Source organism: Tripterygium wilfordii, chromosome 22, assembly GCF_013401445.1.
Source record: "Tripterygium wilfordii isolate XIE 37 chromosome 22, ASM1340144v1, whole genome shotgun sequence".
Lineage (NCBI taxonomy): Eukaryota > Viridiplantae > Streptophyta > Magnoliopsida > Celastrales > Celastraceae > Tripterygium > Tripterygium wilfordii.
Genome location: NC_052253.1, coordinates 10,329,739 through 10,355,326, shown reverse-complemented (window position 1 = coordinate 10,355,326; position 25,588 = coordinate 10,329,739). Strand labels below are relative to the sequence as shown.

At 36.7% G+C, this 25,588-nt stretch overlaps 1 protein-coding gene across 1 annotated transcript; it reads left to right on the top strand.

Annotated features, from left to right (window-relative positions):
- Positions 1-15,500: 15,500 nt before the first annotated feature.
- Positions 15,501-22,268, top strand: LOC119990963 (pumilio homolog 2-like). The gene is made up of 9 exons (XM_038837112.1): positions 15,501-16,115; positions 16,993-18,545; positions 18,631-18,772; positions 18,863-18,970; positions 19,535-19,747; positions 19,846-19,956; positions 20,873-21,067; positions 21,460-21,634; positions 21,802-22,268. The coding sequence occupies exons 1-9, from the start codon at positions 15,501-15,503 to the stop codon at positions 21,834-21,836; spliced, it is 3,147 nt and encodes a 1,048-aa protein (XP_038693040.1). The 3' UTR covers positions 21,837-22,268.
- Positions 22,269-25,588: the final 3,320 nt, after the last annotated feature.

The window sequence follows — 25,588 nt, the reverse complement described above, 5'->3', positions numbered from 1 at the left end:
ACTTTGATATGTAAAAAGCCTTAGATTCACCATTAACATGAAACAAAATTGTATAAACCCGTAACACAAAATAGCTTCCAAAATAGCATGAATAACATCCAAATAGCAGCCATAACATGGTGCCTGGGTTGGATCTCATGAGCTCTTCCCCATCAACTCAGCCAACACTTAACGAAAAAACAACCTCTTCGATGACATCATCCCTTATCTCTGGATCCTCATCAGCTTTCTCCATATAACTACCAAGGTCTGAGGATTCAATATGGTCACTGTTCACTCCATTAGAGGATTCATGATCCACCATCAATGTTGTCTCTCCCTCTTCCTCATTAGTTTCATCAATAAACTCATCATCATTATCATCATTATCTTCCTTCTCACCATCGCTTTCTTCAAGCAAAGCCTAACACTTCTTGTACCTCCTTTCCTTCCTCCAAGCATCAAACAGTTCTTCATCATCTTCTGATGGGTTATCCTCTGGCAGAAGTATTCTATCAGTGTTATCCATTCCCTAAATAGATTCGTAAAGGAAATTGAAGCTCTTGTAGAGAAAAAAAGACCTAGAAAACACAATGACTACACATCAAGGGTGCATATTAGTAGGGGAAGAAGCAAGTGTCGAAGCAGGCTTGCTCTTTGTGAATGCGGAAGCGCGATTTGGAAGAGAGAGTGATTTTGGGTTTTGAACTTTCAGAGAGTGATTTGGGTTTTTTGTTTTACACTACCAATTCATTTTTCATGTTTTTTAAAAAAAAAAAATCTACTTCACAATTCTTATGTCATGTCATCATCCAAGTTAACGGTTATGAATGACAAAAGCTTAAATGTTTCGGTTTGCATAATATAAGGGCTTATTTTTAACAAATAAAAGTAGAGGCGCCAAAAGGGCACTTTTGTCAAAGTAGAGGGGTCATTTTGGATCTTCTCCCAAACTTTATCGATCTTGAGACTCCGCAGGACATACATAACGTAACTACTAAAACATTATTCTTTATTGTCAAACTCTATGACTAGTAATAATGTTTCTATCCAATATTTATATGGCACCACCTGAACTATGGACGCGCTTGAAGATATGTATGATTTTTATATCGATACTATTTTTTAAAAACATATCATTGACCTATGAGATATGTACGATTAATTATCTCTACCATGCTACACCCGATAAATTAGAGTGAGAATTTGTGTACTATTAAACACTAATGCACCAATCGAGAGTCCTCTCGAGCAGTCAAGATAAACTACTCCCCAGGTTGGAGATATCCATGCACTACAACTTCTATTAATGAAGTGCCTAACTTCATTAATCTGGTTGTGACTATTTGGTTTCGGATGCAATAACTTGGATCAAGTATCTTTCTATACTCACACCTATGGTGTACATGAGTAACCAAAATCCCTATATTTAGCATCCTAGACTTTAATATAACAATCATGTAAATGTAATATAATATATCACATTTAAACTTAAATTGCACATACTATGTTTTTAGGACATTGTCCTAACAACCTTCAACCACTTGGGTGACAGTCTAGTCGGAGAATTTCTCTGGGGCCAAACTGTATGGACTCAGAAAGTGAAGGTCTTGAGTTTGATTCCTACTAGGAGTAATACTTTTTGTGACTACGTACTGAACTTTGACCAAACTGACCCTATCGTCAGTTGAACAACTTCTATATGCGTAGACCTGGAAGTCTGAGTTTTAGGTCCATATTGAAGGTCTAAAGACAAACCAGATTAATGAAAAAAAAAAAAGATTTGTTGGATGATGCACTCATGGTTGTTCCTTTATAAAATAATTAGATTAGATGCATAAACAAGATTTGAGTCTACTACTACTAGTTCAAATACACTTTTACGCTGCATTCTCTCTTTGTTTCTCGGAATCTTCGCTTGATAAGTTTGTGGACATTGTTGTCCAAAATGAATTTTTTAGCATGCGAAGTTTGACCTCTACACCATCTTATAAGAGAAAAATAATGCTCAATACTTTTCTTTAGTCACCAGCCAATCATGGAGGAGAATGCTAACGACTTGACCATGCCTTCGCCAAGTGATATGTCAGTGTGCTTTTCTAATTTCAGTTTGGCATTATGCTTGTCAATTTGCAAGTCTTTTATTTTTTAAAAATTATTCCATTGATTTCTTAACAGGGAAATGTCACTCCAACGGCCATCCAGTGATGATGATGATTTTGGTCGTCGTGGTGGCTGTGAAAGAGATGATGATGGTGGTGGTGGTGGTGAGAACAGGTTGGTGTTACATGCTGAGATGATTGGGAGTAGTGGTGCTAACAGTGATGGTGCTGGTGCTAAGATGACTGGGACTGAGGGTGGTGGGAGCCCATAGAGTTGACGGGAAGGGGCGGAACCAGAAGAATTGATGTTGGGGTGGATTGTTATATTTGATTTGTCTGAAAAAATGTAGTAGGGGTCCGGGGTAGCGCCCCTGAAATTTTTTTTAGGGTTATTTTACAACAATATAACTTGTTGAAATGATATTATCGATGAATATTCATCTTAATGTTTAGTTTCATAAAGTAACCTAAAATATTAACATAAATACATATTAAAATTGATGAAAATTAATTAAAGATGATGAAAAATGAAATAATATCTAAATATATAACTATAACATAGTCTTATATATGGTTGCTTAATACTAACAATAATAGAATGGATGATTGATTTTAAAATTACTATTGTTATATATTGTTCATTATTATTAGTAATAACTAAAATGAAACTTTTCAAACATTATAGTAAAAAATATACAAATATACATACACTTACTAAGGAATACACATAAAAGTATATTTACACATAAAAATATGTACACAAACATATATGAGTAGTACTAATATATTTTTTCAAAAAAATTTAGGGGGATTATAGCCTAGTGTAGCCTCCTAGTACCACCCATGTAATGACGTGTCACAAACAATAATATTTTTCTTTAACAGAGAGAATTCATTCTTTGAATTGAGTGAAGGAGTAAATTTGTTTTTATAAAGTTGATAATTTTAGTTTTTATGTGCCAAAATATCGTGGGCCCTTATTTTTAAGGTATGCTAATGATGACTGACTTGTTGTCTACGTGAATGGAAAGGAGGAAAATGTTTTAAATTTTATTTTAATTAATTACCCAATCAGTCTAGCATATCCAATGAATTAGAACTGCTTACGGTTTAGATGGTTACCAAAGTTTAATCACATCACAATTAAAGAGTCATGTTATTGATTAAACTGTTGCGGTTACTTTCGATTTTGAAACTCAAACAACGCCTCTTTGGAGAGAGACACAAATTTGGTTTGACAGTATTAAAGGGGAACAATTGTTCTTTTTTAATTAAGTTTAGTTGTATCCTAAAGATAGAATACCGTAGACTGTTTGCAATTAAGAAACAGGGTGCCAAATTTCTGTCTTAGGACATTACTTTGCAAGCAAGCCTTTAAACGTTAATTTACTTCATAAAAACTTCTTTGTTTTCTACTTTAGTATCTTTGTTCCAACATTCTAAGACACAAATTTCTTTGTATTCTTGATCATGGAACAAACACCCACTGGTTCTACTTCTGCCCCGCCACTGCCATTATCATACCAAATTATGTTGTTCCTATTGTTGTTAAGGTAGGAACCCATCATGAAAAACCAGAAAAGTTCAATAGAGGCGATTTCAAACGCTAGCAGCAGAAGATGTTATTTTATCTCACAATACTGAACCTTGCACACGTTTTGACTGAAGACTGGCCCAAGGCACCAGAACAACCAACGAAGGAGACATTTAGTGCAATTGAGGCCTGGAAGCATAATGACTTTCTCTGTAGAAATTATATTCTGAATAGTCTCTCTGACTCTCTCTACAATGTCTAAACTGCTTTCCTAACAACAAAGCTGTTGTGGGAATCACTTGAGAAGAAATACAAAACTAAAGACGCGGGAACAAAGAAATTTAATTGTCAGTAAATTTCTTGATTTTAAGATGACTGATTCTTTGACTGTGATTAATTAGGTTGAAAAACTTCAAATCTTCATCAACAAAATCCATGCCGAGGGGATGGTAATCAATGAGGCTTTGCAAGTTGCTTCAATCATCGAGAAACTACCACAATCCTGAAAGGATTTCAAAAACTATCTCAAACACAAGCGCAAGGAATTGACACTGGAGGATTTGACTGTGAGGCTAAGGATAGAGGAAGATAATAGGAAGAATGACAAATCTGCTGGGAAATCACACTAAGTTCTTCCTAATTTCAGGCACATGAAGCACATCCATCAAACTTGTCTTTGAGAGTGACAAATTTGTGTTGACTAAGAGTGGTACTTTTGTGGGAAAAGGATACATGAGTGAGGGCTTGTTTAAACTCAATGTATCCATGAACAATGTATCTCTTGCTACTACTACTATCAATAAAACGTTTATGTCTTCTGTTTATAACGTCGAGTCTTGTGATTTATGACATTCTCGGTTGGGACATATTAATTATCGTTCCATGTATAAAATGGCTACTTAAGGTTTATTGCCTAAATTTGATATTAATAAAACATATAAATGTGAAGCATGTGTTGAATCAAAATTTACAAGAAAGCCATTCAAATAAATTGAAAGAACAAGTGAACTACTTGAATTAGTTCATAGCGATCTTTGTGATCTTAAAATGACTCCCACATGAGGTGGCAGAAAATATTTTGTGACGTTTATTGTTGCTTGTAGTAGATTTTGCTATGTTTATTTATTACATAGCAAAGATGAAATGATTGATGTCTTTAGGACATATAAAATTGCAGTTGAGAATCAGAAACATAATACACTAAAAATACTAAGGTCTGATAAAGGGGGGAGAGTATGAATCTGCAACTCTTTCTGAATTTTGTGCATTACATGGAATAGTGCATCAAACTACCGCACCATATACACCCCAACAGAGTGGGATAGCCGAAAGAAAGAATCGAACACTTAAAGACATGGTTAATTCCATGTTAAATAGTTCGGGGTTACCGCACAACATGTGGGGGGAAGCATTGCTTATGGCTAATACAATGTTAAATATAATTCCTCATAAAAAGACTTCGAAGTCTCCATATGAGGTGTGGGGTAGTAAATTGCCTTCTTATAAAAAGCTAAAAGTGTGGGGATGCCTTGCAAAGGTACAAGTTCCATTACCAAAACGAACAAAGCTAGGACCAAAGACAATTGATTGTGTCTTTATTGATCATGCTTCAAATAGTTCAGCATATAGATTCCTATATTTAAATCCAAAGTTCTTGATATTAATAGTAATATCATTATGAAATCTATAGATGCTGAATTTTTTAAAGATATATTTCCTTTTAAAGAAAGACATAACAATGACAACAAAAGAAATTTTGATGACAGTTCACCTAGAATTCAACAAGAACAATTGGATGATGTTGAACCTAGGAGAAGCAAAAGAGCTAAAACAAGCACATCTTTTGGACCAGATTTTATCACCTACTTGACAGAAGCTGAACCTCAAAATTATAAAGAAGCTATGTCAACACCCGAAGCTCTTTATTGACAAGAAGCTGTAAATGACGAGATTAATTCCATTATGCAGAACCATACATGGGAATTGATTAATCTTCCTCCAGGAAATAGACCAATTGGTTGCAAATAGATTTTTAGAAGAAAGCGACAATCCGATGGTACTATTGACAAGTACAAAGCACGTTTAGTAGTTAAAGGATATCGACAAAATGAGGGTTTAGATTTCTTTGATACCTACTCTCCTGTAACAAGAATTACATCTATAAGGATGTTAATTGCTATAGTTGCCATCCATCATTTAGAAATTCATCAAATGGATGTCAAGACAACTTTTCTAAATGGAGATTTAGATGAAGAAATTTATATGGAACAACCTGAAGTGTTTGTGGTAAAGGGACAAGAAAGAAAAGTTTGTAGACTAATTAAGTCTCTTTATGGGCTAAAGCAAGCACCCAAACAATGGCATGAAAAATTTGATCACACAATGTTATCTAATGGATTCGAAATAAATGAGTGTGACAAATGTGTATATGTCAAGAGTACTAATGACTCACATGTGAAGGATTTAGTGATGCCAACTGGAAATCAAGCAGTTTGGAATCTAAATCAACAAGTGGATATGCTTTCACTCTAGGTGGAGCTGCAATCTTATGGGAGTCTTCGAAGCAAACGTGTATAGCACGGTCAACTATGGAATCAGAATTCATAGCTCTAGATAAGGCTGGAGAAGAAGCTGAATGGCGTCGAAATTTCTTTGAAGATATTCCTATATGGCCAAAACCTTTTACGGCCATATGTATTCATTGTGATAACCAAGCTACATTGGCTAGGGCTAAAAATGTTGTTTACAATGGTAAGTCAAGGCATATAAGGCGTAGGCACAATACAGTTCAACAGTTGCTCTCAAATGGAGTGATCACCAGAGATTTTGTAAAATCAAAGGACAATATAACAGATCCTCTTACAAAGGGACTATCAAGAGAGCAAGTTGTAGTAACTACAAGGGGAATAGGACTAAATCCAGTTAAATGATTGACTCGGGCGGAAACTTAACCTAGTTGACTGAAGATCCCAAGATCTAGGTTCAATAGGCCAACTAGCAAGACTAAATCATGCTGGAAACACATTATTCTTATTCCTATATGATAACAAGTGTGTTGTCTGCAGGAGTTTAGGATATGATATTCATTTAATGATACTGGTATTTTGTATCAAGAGAAGTATAACATAATACTTTTAACTGGTGTCACCTATATGAGAGTTGAAGTAGGGTCGCTTTGGTCGCTTCTATAAGAATATTATGGCTTGATTCTCTAAAGCTCTCATGAAATCAGGATCTGTTCAGGACCAAAATGAACACAACCGTATGAACTAAAGTGTTTAGATGAGTTATGTGTGATATCTGTTGTCTTGGTTTGCTAACATGGCAGAACAAGACTTAAGTTCACAGCTTCGCCAAGTAAATCCGATGGATATTCACCAAGGTAGGTTCAAGTCCAAAAGACACCTTGCCTGATGCATTCTCATCTGTCTCTCCAAAATTACGTCTTTCTGTTTTAAGTCCTTTCCATTCATGTGGTGGATTGTTGTCTACGTGAATGGAAAGGAGGAAAATGTTTTAAATTTTATTTTAATTAATTACCCAGTCAGCCTAGCATATCCAATGGATTAGAACTGCTTATGGTTTAGATAATTATCAAAGTTTAATCACATCCCAATTAAAGAGTTATGTTATTGATTAAACTGCCGCGGTTACTTTCGGTCTTGAAACTCAAACAATGCATCTTTGGAGAGAGACACAAATTTGGTTCGCCAATATTAAAAGGGAACAATTGTTCCTTTTTAATTAAGTTTAGTTGTATCCTGAAGATAGAACACCATAGACTGTTTACAATCAAGAAATAGGGTGTCAAATTTCTGTCTTAGGACATTGCTTTGCAAGCAAGCCTCTAAATGTTGATTTAGTTCTTAAAGCCTTCTCTGTTTTCTACTTTACTATCTTTGTTCCAACATGACTAAACCCAAAATCAAAACTTAAGCCCATGATCAAAATGTTCATGAAGGTTTTAAAGTTCGCGGTAACTGCACACGCATCCATTACTCGATATATATGTGTCTCTCTAACATACTTTTATGCATCTCTATGTTCACACTTAGACCTCCACGCTATATGACCTCAATATTGATATTTATACGTTTTATCACCTTTTATCTTTATATATCCATTTTGTAGTTAGAAAGTAACTACTTAAATCTTCCAGAGTGTCCAAAACTAGATCGGTTTACAGGAGATAAGACTAATATCAAGAAGTATTATCTATTATGTTTGAGGAGACTTGCACAGTAGAAAACATGAGTTAATGTGAGGTTCTGAGGGTATTCTCGGGGAGACCTCTTTGACGTGCAAGTCAATATGTTATCGGTAAGGGATACTCGGTGTTCGAGGCTCTCTATCAAGTAGCTATTAAAAATGCAGGGTTCAAGATATTTCATCTCGTGTTGGAGGTTCCTTTTTATATGAGTTGGAGAGTTCTAACTTTAGAATGAGTATGTGTCTTCTTCTCTAATTCTTAGGCGGATTTACATGAGGGTAAATTCCATCCCGATTCATTTCCTAAGTGGAGTTAGTCTCCTTCAAGGCTCTGGGTTCTTTTAGGGTTTGATCACTCAGGCTTCCAAGGTGGTATGCTTGGCTTTATAGGGCATGTCAATTGTCGTGCCTCATGTGAGCTCCTTGGGTGCTTTTCTCTCAAACGGATACCTCGGTTTTGCCTTGGTCGGCGCCCGAAGTGGGTCCTCGACTGTGTACTAGCTTGACATATTGTGCCACGTATCAGAATTTCTAATGGAGGGTGATTTTGGTATCATCGCACAGTATATACTATATGCAGTATAATTTGTTCCTTCTAAATATGAGTATTTTTTTATAGAATTGGCATATCTCAGTCATACCAAATTAAAATGACAAGTTTATATGATTTGAGTATGCAAATAAATGGAATTTTTTCCATTCCAGATAAAGCTCGAGCCATATATATTTCAATATGGATAATGCTTGAGACCCCCAAAAAGTGACCCCCAAAAGACCTCCATTTAATATGGAGTGTTGGATATGAAGTGAGCCCTACATGTGTGTTTTTAATCAATGACTATTTTAATACCACATAGATTTGAGAGACTTTTGGGTGTCATATTTTGAGGGTTTCTAGCATTGTCCATTCAATATTAATCGCTTTACCAAAACCAGCAGAATTTAATTAATATCTAATTCTAGAAATATTTTATTTATGGTCCAAAAAATTAACAGTTTGTTTGGTATATTTCATTTTCATATATTTTTTATTTTGTTTTTCAGAAAACAAAAAATAACTCAAAAAATAGAAACTTGCTTGAGTATCTCCAATGGTGATCTAGTTTCAAGTATTCCATATTATCTTAATTTTTGTGCATCACCAAATTGTCAAAAGCACACCCACAATGGTGCATTTGAAATACTAAGAGCATCCACAGTGGTGCCATTTTCATGCACTTGATTAGGTGTTTTCTTGAAAAGTATAGCACTACATGTTCACAATGGTCCAAATTTGACACTCCAAAAGCAATTGTAATTTTGCTCACACTCCAAATTTGGCGTGTCCCTTAATTGACAAAAAGTGAAATTTATAGGACTCACTTGGCGAATTACTTGCTGCCACATATTTTCTCTCAGTACTTGGTTCACTTATGAACCCACCAACAGGACCCGACCCGACCCCACCAACCAGACCCGACTAACCCGACCCCTACCCGCATAGTTGAGGGTCCGATAAGGGTTTGTTAAAGAGTAGCCCGACCTTATGCAGATAGGATGAGGTATCTACCTTAACCCGACCCAACCTCATTTTATTATATAATGTTGTTTTATACTTGTATAGACAATACTCATTAATATATTAACACCTATTAGGCTATTACTCTATCTATTAGTTTATTAATATGAGGCTTGAGTATCTAATGGCCCAAGTGTCCAACCCAATTAATATGAGGCTTGAGTATTTAATTACACCATAATGATTTAGGTGAAAAATTTTAGGGAAAATTTTAAACTTAATAACAGGTAACCCGACCCAACCTCAAACCCAACCCAACCCGTTTGACCCGACCCAACTCAGCCCATCGTTAAATGAGGTTGGTTAAGGGTTGAAGTAAACCTCACCTGACCTTATGCGGGTCGGATTAGGTTTTTCCCTAAACCTGACCCATGTTCACCCCTAATTTTGGCCATGCTCAACACTTGAAGCACCATGTTCACCCCTTAAGAGCATACACAATGGGTACATTTTGACACTTCAAGATTTCAAGTGGGAGAGAAAAAGTGGGACAGAGTGCATGGTGTTAATCAAAGAGTGCTTGTGTGGGTTCCACTTATACACTATTCATTTTTTAGAGGACACTCCTTAGTTGGAGTATGGAGAAATTCACCAACTCTTTTCAAGTGCCATTTTGCACCCATTGTGATGCTCTAGCACTCCACTTTTCGATAAAATGTAATTTGGAGTGTTGAATATAACACTCATTGGAGTTAGTATTTCAAGTGCACCATTGTGGGTGTGCTCTTGACAATTTGGTGATGCACAAAAATTAAGATAATATGAAGTACTTGAAACTAGATCACCATTGGAGATGCTAAGAGCATCTCCAATGGCAAGACCCAAATAACTAATAAAGAGACCATGTAGGAGGAGAGAGAGCATGTAGTGGAAAGTTGAATGGTATCAAGTATGGTGGTACCCAAATAACCAATGAAGTGATGCCATATACGAGGAGAGAGAGTATAAAATTGAAAAGTTGTATGGTATGAAGTATGCTCACATGTAGTCACTATTGTAGACTAAAATTTATTAGCACTTGAAATGCTTTTAATTGCACAAAAGAAGAGAGTATGGAATGGCTTTGAGAGAATCCATTGTGGATGCTTAAGACTATCCATAACAGTATTTGTAAATTGATATTGTCCTCCAAATTTGGAGTTTTATTTTATATTTTGGTGTAAAAACAACCCACATCAGCTATTGTAAAAACTAGTATATATGTTTGGTTTTGTATAGTAAAACGGTAGACTACTGGTATGATTGTAGCATACCAAAGCTATTTATTTAGATTTTTCGCAACCGAAATCACGATGCGGGCAGACTTACAAAAAGCAATGAAGTCACCACTAATTGATTTTGAGGTGCAATTGGCCACCTTTTAAAACACTGGTCTATGATTAGAAAGATGGGTTCGGGATCGATTGAGTGTGGGGAAGGTGTTAGCATCCCACAACATCCGCTCATGCGGTTACCAATACTTGGACAAGTGTTAATGTATTTCTGATTTTATTAAATTTATTGAAAGTATTTTGGAAGCTCCCTCCTGCACGGATATTGAATACCACGAAGACATGAACTTACAAAACTTTTGTGGAAAAGGTGTTTTCTGAAAATTCATTTTGGAAACTCCTCCTGCACGGGTACAGAATACCACTAAGAAGGAGCTCACAAAACTTTTATGAAGAACAAGGTGTTCGAAAATTTATTTTGGAAACTCCTCCTACACGGGTACAGAATATCACAAAGAAAGAACTCACAAAACTTTTATGTGAAAAGAGGAAAAAAAAAAGGGTGTTCAAAAATTTATTTTGGAAACTCCTCCTGTACGAGTACAGAATACCACGAAGCATGAGCTCACAAAACTTTTATAAAAAAAAAAAATTTTTGAAAATTTATTTTAGGATGTCCCATTTTCTAATTTGACAATAACCATTTTAAAGGTCGAGGTCGTTTTTTGCAAATGGATGGTAAAAACCAATTTTTGTTTTGAGATGGTAGCTATCCCAAATTCTACAATTAAAGCATGCTATATCAAATATTTAGTACAAAAATGAACAAAAACCGTATGAACAAATATTGGTCCAAGAGGACACAAAAGGCCAAAATAATTAAAACCAAAAAAAGGCCATAAATTTGAAAGCTTTATTATCCATTGATAAGTCAAAACCCATACCAACTTTAGCCCGGGCCCAACTATCCCTTTATCCCATCACAGTTCTACCCGTAGCAGATATAACACTTCTAATTCTAATTCTAACTCTCTCTTCTTCTTTTTTGGATTTTATCATACTTTTAATCAATAAGAAGAGAGAACGGTGTTGTGACGTTGATGAAAACCAAGCACGACAACTCAAGAATGCATACAACCGTGCTCGTCGTTACAAGTTGAAGATGAATAAAGCCCAGCCCAGTCAAGAATACCAAGAAGGCCGGGCCAGTCAAGCAGGTCAAGAAGGCCAACCCAATCAAGAATGCCAAGAACTTGCATCTGTGAACGAAATTGATGAGGAAGCCATCACCGAAGTTGCCTTGGGTCAAAGTGGCTAAAGTACTGGCCAATATGAAGACAGTAGTTTAGTAGTTCAGTACGAACTAGTATTTTATTAGCTCTTCTAATCATATTAGTAGTTAGTTTGTTAAGGTTATATAAGCCTCTTTGCTTATCGTAAGAAGGTTATCAATAATATTAAGCAAAAACTCCGAGAATTCGTTCTCACAGCTTCTTGTGTCTCACGTAAGTCAGATCAAGGGTTTCAACAGACGTGCCCGGCTCTGTATCAAGGGTTTTCTTGCATGGGAATGGGTAGTCCCGAAAGAGAACTCACGAGATCGGGGCTTCTCTTCACTGGCCGAAACTTGCCTATTTAGAGACAGACCATTCCAAGACTCAATAGATGCTCAAAAACAAGAAACACATAACACACAGAAATTTCATGGCTTAGGCATTTGTTCCCTAAGAATAGTCTCATACAAATTTGTGCCCAAATGGCTGGATAATCTCCTCTATGCGGAGACAGGATCTCACGAAGAGGAGACACGTATTTGGAGCCAAATGTTTGACAAGGAGGAAGGTGAAAAGAAGAGGAACAAAAAAAATGCCAATGGAAAGAAGAAAAGGAAACCAGAAAAAGAAAGATGGACCAGAAGAAACTTCTACCTTTTTCTTTGTTTTTTCCTCTCTACTACCTTGAAAAACTCTCCTTTCTTCCTCTATTCTTTCTTCTCTCCCTTCTCTGCCGATTTTTCTCTATTTTCTCTACTCTCTCGTTTTTTCCTACCTTTTCTCTCTCTGTAGCGCCGTTCTCCTCCCTTTTTTTACTGTATCCGTTCTCGAAATTTTATCTACACACTATTAATCTACTATCTTTATACCACTTTTTAATTTTCTATACTTTACATAAATATCCTTATATACAATGACATATTAACCCATGCAAATATGCAACCAAATTGTAGTACTTGGCACACCATCACCAACAACAACACATGAGGTAATATCCCGACAGAGCCAATGCCGTCGTTGTTGCTATCTCTATAACCCAAAGATAGTATTCATAGTTGACACAATATCATCTGCATCGGTCAATAAACTCGGTCATCACATTCGCAAGACAAGCAAGACCATTCTCCAAAGAGTTCCTCGAGTTTATCAGCTTTGTAATGATTTGATCCAAATTCTATCAGACTGGAGATCAGAAACTACAACAAACCAACAATGAAATGGAAAGACTTTGCTGAGTAATGCCAAGTCAAGGTTCCAGCCTTAAGGATTCGATCGAGACACGATAACAAAGATACGGTTGAAATAAGGTGGCGGGCTGTTGCGTTCATCACATAGGTGGGGTAATCTATGTCGATGAATTAGGCTTCTTGATCTTAGACTGTAAAGGCAATCGTCCGATTGTAATGAGAATAGTAGGAGAGGGGAGATTGAATTGTGGACTAAATATGTGTAAACTTAACACTAATATTTCTAATATTGTATAAAACAAGGGTAATTTGGTCTTTTCACAACAATTTTGTTTGTAGATTTATAACTTTTTGATGTAAACTTATCATATTCAAAAAATGATGTAAAGATAATATTTTTATGGTGTGTAGATAAAATTTCTCTCTCTTATATCCTTGGTAGGAGATTTTCTTTAGGGTTTAGCTTGTGGGCCGTTGAACTTTGTAGGCTTAGGTATGAGTTTTTGTGAGATGCTAAGATTTGGGCCCTTGACATGGGTTGGGTTGAGTTAAATTGAATTGGGTATTTTGCTTTGGAATTGGGCTTTGTTTAAAGATTGGGCTTTTCATATAGATTGGGTTGGGTTAAATTAAATTGAATTGGATATTTTGCTTGAGAATTAGACTTTATTTGGGCTTTAAATTTTTTGATAGGTTTATTTGAGAATTGGGTTGATCTAAAATTTAAACGGGCTTAAACTCTTTTTCCCCTTTTTTGTTGATTTTGAAATTTAATTAAAAGAAGTTTAAATATACAAATTGAATCAATAAAATCAAATAGTATATCTATACGGAAAGAAAATTTTTTACTGAAAAGTCATCCCAAACAAAATTCAGGTATTACAAGATTAAAAAAATACATGTTTGTGCGACCCCTCTCTCTCACATCTCACCATAAATGCGCGCCTCCTTTCGTATTTTTTATAGCCACATAACACAAAAATCACAAAATAGCCACACAATTCAATCATCACAAAATATTTTTTATTTGAAAAAAAATCAAATTCGTGGTGATCAAAATATCAAATATTTTGAGTTTATATCTGATTGTCTAAAATTGTCGTATCTTTTTCATGTTGAATTTGATTTTTGTTTCGAACAAAAAAATATCGTTTTGTTCGTTGCGATGAACACTATATATTTATGATCTTTAAAAATAAAAATAAAAATTTTTAATGCCCAAAATGAACATTACAGTGGGGTCTATTGTAATAAAATTACAGTAGGTTCCGAGCACCCCCGATATTGCTTCGTGAATTTACACCTAATAGTCGGGATGATAAAATTACAGTAGGGTTGTGCACGGTCCGATTAACCGGACCGTGGATGCCAAACCGTCACCAATCCGGAAATTACGGATTTGTATTTTCTGAAACCAAAACCAATCCAAAACCATCAAAACCCGTTACTACGGTTAACCGACTAACCAGTTCGGTTTCGGTCCGGTTATGGTTTTTCGTAAAATATCTATTTTGTAAGCAAATCTTAAAAGATTGATAAAAATGTTTCAAAAAAAATCTCAAGGAATGATATATATTATATTAATATTTCATAGTTAATCACTTAATCTAATGGTACATAACATTAGTAATTATATATTATATCTCAATGGTCCATATTTAAAGACATTATAGTATTAAATATTATATATTATATATACCGATCCGGTTAACCGATGGTTATAAAAATTCCAAACCATATCCAGACAGATTTAACTCGGTTGGTTTCAGTTTTTGAAACCGTTTGACCAATCTCGTTCAACTAACCGATCCAAACCGGACCGACCGGTCCGGTTTTCGGTTTCATTTGCACAGCCCTAAATTACAGGGATGTTTTTTATTCGGAAAACCTATTTTAAAAAATAAATAAGAAAACCTGTTTTACTACCGAGTAACTGTATTTAGTCCTCCCTGAAACGAAATGGAACAAAACCCTAAGGGCTTCTTGTAAGAACAAATCGCCGCCGGATTGATCTCAACTTCACTTTATATTAGTCACTATGTATCACCTTACATAACCTTTAGGGTTTCGTCTCTTCTCTCAAAACACTTTCTCGGAAATCATTTCCTTGCTTGTGTATTTATTTTTGTCTCCGTTGCTGCTATCATGGTCTGCCAAAATTGTTTTCGGTAGTTTATCGGCATTGATTGCGAGGGAAGTAATTTATGTGTTTCATTGTTGTTTTGAGCTTGATCATTCTAGGTTCTGTGGTTTCAGATTGAGAGAACGAAACGAGTTTCAGTAATGGGTGATGAAGTTTTGATATCTGCGAGCTCAAAGTGAGGATTTTTGTAGTTATCTGAATATGGATTCTAGTAAAAAGTGTGCCGTTTTGTCCCTCTTGGGTTTAATTATCGATTCTGCATAGCGATCACTTGTTGAGTTTCGAGAAGGGTTATGATCAATTATGTTATCTGAATTGGGAAGGAGACCCATGGTAGGTGGTAACGAGGGATCGTTTGGGGATGATTTGGAAAAGGAGTTAGGGTTGTTACTTCGTGAGCAGCGTCGGCAAGAGGCTGTTGATCACGAGCGCGAACTCACTTTGTATAGGAGTGGCTCTGCTCCTCCATCTGTAGAGGGTTCGCTGAGTGCAGTGGGAGGGTTGTTTGGAGGAATTGGCGGCGGCAGTGGTGCTGCCTTCGCGGAATTTTCATCCGAGGAGGAACTTAGGTCTGATCCAGCTTATCTTTCCTACTACTACTCAAATGTGAACTTGAACCCTAGGATTCCTCCTCCATTGCTTTCTAAGGAGGACTGGAGGTTTGCACAGAGGTTGAAGGGAAGTGGTCCTATGTTGGGAGGGATAGGAGATACGAGGAAAGTGAATAGGGCTGATAATGGTGGTGGTAGTAGATCATTGCTTTCGATGCCACCTGGTTTTGACTCGAGGAAACCAGAGAGTAGTGAGGTTGAGCCAGAGAAAGTACATGGAACTGGTGAATGGGGTGGTGATGGCCTGATTGGTTTGCCTGGTTTAGGACTTGGGAGCAAACAGAAGAGCCTTGCTGAAATTTTTCAGGTGGTTTGCTTGGACATCTTTTCTATTTATTTATTAATACTTATCAGTATTTTTATTTATTATGGGGTAAATTTGTCTCATTTAACATGTGGAAACCAGGTTTTGTCCTTTCCGGTTCTTTACCAAATGATTTTTAAGGTTCTGTCCATTCTGTTGACAGCTTGATATTGAGTTTATGTGATTCTGCTTAATATTCTTATTCAAGGTAAGGACAAGGTCATATTTCCGTTCAATAAAATGCAAAGAACTAGAAAAATAAAATAAAAGAAAGAGAAAGGATCAGGTCATGTTTAAATAATTCATAATTTGTACTATCTTTATCCCCACTCCTGATTTTTGTCGATTTCAATTCATTTTAGGTGAATGTATCATGTCATGGTGCTTCTGTAGTTTTTGCACATGTGTAGTGCGAGGATTGTGTTGACATGTTTTGAGGTTTGTGGTGACATGTTTTTGACTACAAACATTCACAGTTTATCTGCTGCCACAGTTCAGTTTTTCTGTTGCTGTGAGGAGACAGTTGCCTGGAAAAACATGTTTAGGAAATTTAATTTATGGGTGTTGGTGTGAAATTTATTTTTGATATGCATGTTTGGCATGTTTCTGAAATTCCTGATACACAGACAGCCGTATATCCTCTTCACCAAATTGTCATTTGCAGGGCATTTCTCCATATCGTTTTTTAAAAAAAAATTATTGAATGTCTCAACGGCTTTTTTTTTGAAAGCATTCTTCTTTTTGACTAGTTTATTATTTAATTCCTTTTTATATGCTTGTTTCTGATTGCTGCTTGGCCCTTTTTATTCCACCTAATATTAGCATAATTTTTTCATAATGTGCATTGTTTACATGTTGTTTGGGTTTCCCTTTGATGCAGGATGACTTGGGGCGTGCACCTTCTGTGATAGGTCATCCTTCCCGCCCTGCTAGCCGTAATGCATTCGATGAAAATTTAGAAACTTTAGGATCGGGTGAAGGCGACTTAGCTCATCTTCGCCGTGAGTTAGCATCGACGGATGCTTTACTGTCTAGTGCAAATGGCCCACCTTCTTCATATACTTATGCTGCTGCCCTGGGATCCTCTTTATCAAGGAGCGCCACTCCGGATCATCAGCTTGTTGCTGGGGCTCCTAGTCCTTGCCCCACACCTATTGGAGGAGGGAGAAGTGGCAATGCTGAAAAGAGGAGTGTCACTGGTTCAAATTCATTTAATGGTGTTTCGTCTGGTATCAATGAATCCTCAGATTTGATAGCCGCTTTATCTGGCATGAACTTGTCAACAAATGGTGTGATTGGTGAAGAGAACCATTTTCCATCTCAGATTGAACATGATGTTGTTGGTCACCAGAATTATCTGTTTGGTTTGGAAAGTGATGAGAATCGTGTTAAGCAACATACATACCTGAAGAAGTCTGAATCGGGGCATTTAAATATGCAGGTGGCTCCTCAATCAGTAAAGGGAACTTTCCGCAATTCAGGTAAGAGCAATGGTGGGGGATCGGACCTCAACTCATCCTTAGTAGCTGATAGGCATAATGGAGTGCAAAAATCTCTTGTGCATTCTGCTAATTCATATCTGAAAGGATCACCTACCTCCCCTTTTAATGGTGGAAGTGGCTTACCTGGTCAGTATCAGCATGTGGATGGTACAAATTCGTCATTCCAAAGCTATGGATTAAGTGGATATTCCTTAAATCCAGCGTTGGCTTCCATGATGGGTAGCCAACTTGGCGCTGGGAATTTCCCTCCATTGTTTGAAAATGCTGCTGCAGCATCAGCTATGGCAGTTCCTGGGATGGACTCTAGAATGCTTGGAGGTGGTTTTACTCCAGGGTCAAATCTGGCATCTGTTGCATCTATATCACAGAACCATGGTAGGGTGGGGAGTCCTATGGCAGGAAATGCTCTTCAGGCACCGTTTGTTGATCCGATGTATCTACAGTACTTGAGGACACCTGAGTTTGCTTCCGCACAGCTTGCTGCTTTGAACGATTCCTCTATGGATAGGAACTACGGGGGCAATTCATACATGAATTTACTCGAACTCCAGAAAGCTTATGTTGGAGCTCTGCTATCACCTCAGAAATCACAGTATGGTGTCCCATTGGGTGGTAAATTTGGCAGTTCCAACCACCATGGTTACTATGCAAATCCTTCATATGGCATGTCGTATCCAGGAAACCCCTTGGCAAATCCCATTATTCCAAACTCTCCAGTTGGTCCTGGCAGTCCTATAAGGCACAATGATCTTAACATGCGCTTTTCTCCTGGGATAAGGAACTTGGCTGGGGGCGTCATGGGACCCTGGCACTTGGATGGGGGTATGAACATGGATGAAGGGTTTGCATCATCACTTCTGGAAGAGTTTAAGAGTAACAAAGCTAAATGCTTTGAACTTTCAGAAATTACTGGTCATGTTGTAGAGTTCAGGTACATGATATTTAACATATGTTCAGCTTTTTCCTAACCTGCTATCTTAACTGATTTATGCTATTTTATGTCTTACTATGAGCAGTGCCGATCAGTATGGTAGTCGATTCATTCAACAAAAACTTGAGACAGCCACAACGGAAGAGAAAAATATGGTTTATCAGGAAATAATGCCGCAAGGTCTTGCTTTGATGACTGATGTTTTTGGTAATTACGTAATTCAGAAGGTATTTGATAATCTTCTATTGGAAGATTTGAGTTGTGTTTTAATTCAATTTCTTGGATTTATGAAAGTAACAGTCTTTATTTGTATACAGTTTTTTGAGCATGGACTTCCATCCCAGAGAAGAGAACTAGCCAGTAAACTCTTTGGTCATGTCTTGACTCTTAGTCTTCAGATGTATGGTTGCCGAGTGATTCAGAAGGTATCATAAGTTTTCTTTTGGAACATGTTTCAATATTGCCTATTGTGTTGGTTTTTTATATGGCCGATTTTGATCTTTCTGGTCTTTTACTAATATGGGTTGGACATCCTTAAATTGAACTTTAAACTCACATGGTTGGATTAACCACGATAACTTTGTTATGATACGTTTACAGTTTGCACATTTTATAGGTTACATAAGATCTTTTTCTCCAAATTGTATAGTAATTTTACATTGATCGGCCATAAGAGAGAATGATTTTATCATTTTACGAATGATTTGGGGCAAGTGTAGTCTTTCTCCAAACGGTTGAGTGCTTTGGTCATAGCATATGGCATGCTTCATATGCCAAATATACGGGGTTAGTATTATTGTCAAGATAATACCATTATGACTACTTTGTTGCTGCTTCTTGAGTGGAGAAGCCCTGTTTAAACAACAGTGTAACAATATCATTTACTGTGGTTATTCCTCTTTGTTGTGAGTTGGAGGGTTTCTTTTGATGATGCAGTGCTAACTAAAATAATTCTTTGTCTCTATACACACATTCAATACACTGGGCAGGCTATTGAAGTTGTTGACTTAGACCAGAAGATTAAAATGGTTGAGGAGCTTGATGGTCATGTAATGCGCTGTGTACGTGACCAGAATGGGAACCATGTCATCCAGAAGTGTATTGAATGTGTTCCTGAAGATAACATTCAATTTATTGTTACAACATTCTTCGACCAGGTTGTGAGCCTTTCTACACACCCGTATGGGTGCCGCGTTATACAGGTGGGGAAACTTTTGCTACTTGGTTTTCAAACTTTAAGGATGTGTACTGTATATAATGAGGTTTACAATCTGTATATCATATTTTATTTCCATGACAGAGAGTACTGGAACATTGCAAAGACCTGGGAACACAGAGTAAAGTTATGGATGAGATTTTAGGATCTGTTAGCATGTTGGCACAAGATCAGTATGGAAATTATGTTGTTCAGGTATGTAATGGAAGCTTTTGGTACAGTTTTACATAACATACACGTTTATGATATATGTTGATACAAGTTCATGTTTTCTAGTATTTGCTTCAATTTAGTTTTCAAGTAGATTATGTTTTCTCTATCGTTCTCACTTCTCAGAGTATTCGTTAGATTACTGTATGCACCGACTATGGTCTTCAATTTCGATGTCGGTTTTGACCACTGACCTAACACAATTAAGTCCTTCAAAAACCTTTAATTTAATTTCTTCTGCCTTCTTGGATGATTGTATGTATATCCAAGAATATTTTAGATGACTTGATTTAGTTTACATTTCAATTCTTGCTACTTATTTTAATATTTTATAGAGGTCTTTAAATCCTTCAATCACATGCCATTTTTATTGCCCCTAATGGCCTCATCATGTCTTAGGTTGTTAAAATTTGATATCCTGGTTACCTACTTATGGATGTATGAGATTATTTTGCCAAAAGGCTTCATGTTCTTAACCTTCCTATTATATTATTGTATTTAAACTATGTGAAACATTTACAGTTAACCCCATCACTTCAGGCTTTCTGGTAGAGTTGAAACTCTCCCGAAGAGCAGAACTGAATTCATTTTCAATCAAACGTTTGTTTGAGTAGCATTAGGCTATTGTTATTTAAGTAACTTTCAGGTTGATTTGAGTTTTATTGACCATCAAAGTGTTACTACAGGCATGTTTCCAGAAGGATGTGGTGTTACTGCTGCCTTTGTTCTATTTTTCAGGGAAGCAGAATTTTGCTTCTGCTGAGCTGCATTTGGTTTTTTGTCTCTTATTTTGCTCTAAGTATTGTCTTGCATTTCGGCTTGATAAGCTCTTTCATGATTTCTGTCCAGTCCAGCCTTCTCCAATTCTTGTTGCAATTGACTTTTGCATTTTTTTCAACAGCATGTGTTGGAGCATGGAAAGCCTCATGAACGCTCTGCTATAATCAAGGAATTAGCTGGGAAAATCGTCCAAATGAGCCAGCAGAAGTTTGCCTCCAATGTTGTGGAGAAGTGTTTGACGTTTGGCGGTCCTAGTGAACGTCAGTTACTGGTTAGTGAGATGCTGGGCAATACTGATGAAAATGAGCCTCTTCAGGTACGTCAAATTTGTTACACTTCTACAAACTGCCGCGGAACTATATTTCAATGAAAATTTTGCACCAAAACAATGTAAGTTGGAGTTTACTGGTGAATGAGATGCTTTTCGCTACTGATGAAAATGAGCCTCTTCTGGTACTCATATTTGTTACACTTCTACAAACTGGCACAGAACTACATTTTAGTCAAAATCTTGTATCAACAACTGTAATTTAGAGTATTTTCTTCATTATCAGTAGTAACTGATACAGAGAAGACATTAAGAGAAGTTCTCAAACTCAGCTGGTGTTGTTTGCTTTTGTGGCCATCTGAGGCTGAGCAGAATGTAGATATGCATGTACCCAGTTACCTATTCCGGTTACTTATTATCCCTCTTGCTTATATATCTAGGCTATGATGAAAGATCAGTTTGCAAACTATGTTGTTCAAAACGTGCTTGAGACTTGTGATGATCAACAACGGGAACTGATCCTTGGTCGAATTAAGGTTCATTTAAATGCATTGAAGAAATACACGTATGGAAAGCATATTGTTGCCCGCGTAGAGAAACTGGTTGCTGCTGGGGGTACGCATTTCTATACTTTGTTGACAGTTTTGCATATGAACATTGTGTATGCATCTGATAGATCATTATTGGGTTTATAACTCACCTATTATATGAACTCGTTACAGTTATCATTCAACCTTAATATAGTTTTTGTTTTCAAAAACCTCGTTTTAAATTGTTTGCAGAAAGGAGAATTGCTGCTCAATCTCTACACCCCTAGTAGGTGGCATAGGAAAGGTGTTTGTACAGCTAACTGAGGCTACTGTGAGCTTCCTCTCTTCTCTTTCTTTCTCCCCGCATCTTAGGGTTATGCCTCTACCTATATTTTCAGACAGGTAAGAGTTGATGGAAAATAAAGTTGTTTGTTTGTAATGGAAACTGTACATTGTGTAGCTTAAGAGTTTATACATAGATGTGATCGAGGCTGAGGTTCATATGTTAAATACACCTGATTATATGCAGAGGAGATCAATGACTGTACAAGTTCCAAAGGCTGTAAAAATGAGCTGAGGGTAGTTTGTGTTTATGTGACTGTACAAATATGCTGTGCGAAGAGAGCTGTTAATGTTTAGGTGAGGGCAGAATTTTCTTGATATGTATGGTAATTGACTTGTCTTTTAAAGTACATTTTTCTTACCCATATTTTGTTCAATCTTTTATTTATAAGCAGCTATGGTATGCTTCTTTTTTTTTCATGCTAGTTTAGGTGTTGATGCTGATGAATCATTATCCTATCAATGATTATGATTCCTCATAGAAGGCTACTCCTTGCTTCACTATCATTCCTTTAATGGAGTTTTAGACTCTCCTATTTGTCGTCCTCTTGTAGAATGAGGTACGGAGAATGCAAATGTTTTCTAGATAAACAATGCTTATTGCAGTCTTATTGATACCAAACAGTAGGAATTGGTATCCCATTTCTATTGCCACCTTTGACAATCAACTTTGTGGTAACAAGACTCGGTTAATATAACTTGTGGTCATTGAAGGATTGGTCGCGTTTTAATTTTGTCACTGTATTGTCAAACGTTGCAAATCAGTACTGTACAGAAAAAAAAATACTGTCCTCGGTCAAAAAAGGCCAGTTGAACACAAACCTCTTTTTTGAACTTGGTAGTTAAGAGAAGAAAAGGCAAATCAATACATAGATGGAGAAAATTGGTATACATTGTAATTAATCGAGATGTTGGTCATCATCAACGTCAATCTTTAACCCAAATCCCCTTGGCCCTGTCCTTGCTCTCACTTTCATTTTTTTTTCTTGCTCTTATTCTTGGCTACCTCCTCTTTCTCAAACTTGTCGCTCTCCCTCTTCTGCAAGAAATCCGCCACTGCCAGGTAGATAACCTGCAACCACATTCAACAATTTACAATCAATCACAAAAAAAAGAAAATACCCCAAAAAAGTAGATAAAAGAATTGCAAATGCTGTATTACCCCCCAATAGTGAGAACAGAGAGACTGATAGAACCCTTTCAGATCTTAACCTTAAAAGATGACGAATAGTGGGAACGGTGGAAGAAATTACAGAGAAGAACAAGAACAGAGGAAACACAAAGACAAACTCTTCTTCATTTTCATAACTGCCTAATACAAGAAACTAAAACCACTACTTATACTAACCAACTACAGACTTGTGCTGCAAATGAGCCATTGGTTGAGTGGCAATGACTTTGCATGTCCCTGACTTCAGGTCATGGGTTCTAGTCTTACCTCCTCCGAATATTTATAAGGAGGTGTGTGGGCTTAGTATGCCCCTGCGTAGGCTTGATAGTCTGCCCCTGCGTGGGCTTGATTCGTGCCTCCTGCGTGAGGCCTGTTGACACCTGTACTTTCATAGGCTTTGGCTTGATAGTCTGCCCCTGCGTGGGCTTGATTTGTGCCTCCTGCGTGAACTCAAAACTACAGACTTATGCTACCTGTGGCAATCAACAGTAGTGGCAAGCTGATTTTGATTTGGATTGCAGAGTTGGAAAGTATACCACTTGTTATTTTTTATAAGACAAAAAAGCCCTATTTCTTTGTATAATTTCTTTTTCACACAAGCTTACATCATATGATGACATCACTGTTTTTTTTACTTTTTTTTTAAGACAAAATTTAAAACATTTTATCTATTAAAATACATGTTAGATTTCGAAAAAAATTGCATATTCAGAATCAGTATGTCAACCTCTATCTAATAAGATTCATTGTCGATACATTTTATCGGGTCGATCTTGATTACATTGTTTTTCAAAACAATGTAATAAAAATCTGGATAACTTAAAAACAATGTAATAAAAATATGGAATCCTAAAAAAATGAAATTACAATATTTTTCAAAAGTACATTGAAATTAGGCCTTAAAAGATGAAATTTAGATTAAATTCACTTTCCAAAGAAGCATAAATCCTTGTTCATATATTCATAATGAAAACAATATAATTACATGTATATCATGAGAAATTTCATTGTTTATTTTAAAAAGATTGAAATTTGAAGTTTAACATATGTATTATTGACAAATAACTGAAGACCAATTGTATTACATAATACATTATGTCATGTATTATTTTGTGGTAATTACATTGTTTGTGAAAGCAATGTAATAATTATATGGAAACACCGAAAAATAATGTAATAACGATCCAGACACTGAAAAAACAATTTAATAATAATCTACAATACTCAAAAAACAATGTAATAACGGGTTTACTAGTGTCGTTTGTGTTTTTTGATTTATATGCCCTAAACATGATGATTGAGACTAATTGGCAACTAAGGGACTGATTGTGGGGTTTTGCAAAGCATGGATTAGCCAATAATTTCACATATATTACGCATAATTTTTTTAATGAATTTAACAATCTGCAAAATCTAAACTTAAATTCAAGACTCGAGCGGGCATGAAAGAAGGATTTTATGAGAAATTGGAGTCTGAACTTCAAGGTCTAAGAAACACTTACTATGTTGGGGGGCTTATGGCATTTGAGCTTTCAGAGAGAAATTCATCTTATGCAATGTCTCTAGTTTGAAAGCACTTTGCAAGTAATGGTTCCTTTCTAGTAAAAAAAACCGGGTCAAAAACGGGTTGTCTACTTCGGGTAATTGTTATGGCCGGCGAAGGGTTAGGCTAGGTGCTTCTCACCTCAGGGAGTCCAACGCCAGTGACGGCGTGCAAAGAAGAAGCCGAAGGTGGCGGGATCGGCAGTTCGAAGTAGAGGAGGATAGCGGCTTTGCAGGCTTTCTCTAGCGAAAACCTTGGCCGTTGCTGTCGGTGGAGGGCTGGGGTAACTTCCCTATGGCTTGGCGCTTGTTTTGGCACTAGCGGTGGCGCGAACAGTGGCCGGACGGCGAAGAGGCCATAGTTGGCTGTGAGGTGAGGAGAAGGGAGAAGGGAGAAGAGATAAGGAAGAGAGAGAAAGGAGAGGGAAATAATGAAAAAGAAAAAGGATTTTTTTTAATTAATGTCATGTTGGCATGTTTAGTCAGCTTTACCAGATAGACTGGTATATTACTGGGATAAAATTGTTGGGATACAAATCATTTTCGGGCAATCAACATCCTATTCACTCATAAAACAAACTACCCTCCAAGCAACACTATCAAGCACAACAACCATTTTCATTTGACTCAATATTCAGGTTCCTATCAATTGAATGTCCCACATTGTTTAGATAGGAGACTTGTAATCTATTGATAAAGAAGGTAAATGCCTTCCTCAATCAGCCAACAAGTTTTCTAAATAGTGGTCTATTGAGTTTGTTGGTTACAACCAGCTCATACGAGGGTAATGGTTGGACTTGTGTAGTTGATTAAGGAATGTATGGGTCTGCAAGGTGTGTATATGGACGCGCACCTGACCTGGTTCTTAACAGAGACCAGCAAAGGTGCTGAACAGAAGGACTTGTATGATGGTTGTCGTGCCCTCATCGTTGGTACTGTGATAGACCTTTTTCTACCTTAACTATGCTGGGTGTGTATATGGGC

Excerpts from the sequence above, each read along its gene's own strand:
- LOC119990963 (XM_038837112.1), top strand. The coding sequence starts at position 15,501 with ATGTTATCTGAATTGGGAAGGAGACCCATGGTAGGTGGTAACGAGGGA. Across the intron at positions 18,546-18,630 it reads GGTCATGTTGTAGAGTTCAG|TGCCGATCAGTATGGTAGTC; the intron begins GTACATGATATT and ends TACTATGAGCAG. Across the intron at positions 21,635-21,801 it reads GAAACTGGTTGCTGCTGGGG|AAAGGAGAATTGCTGCTCAA; the intron begins GTACGCATTTCT and ends AATTGTTTGCAG.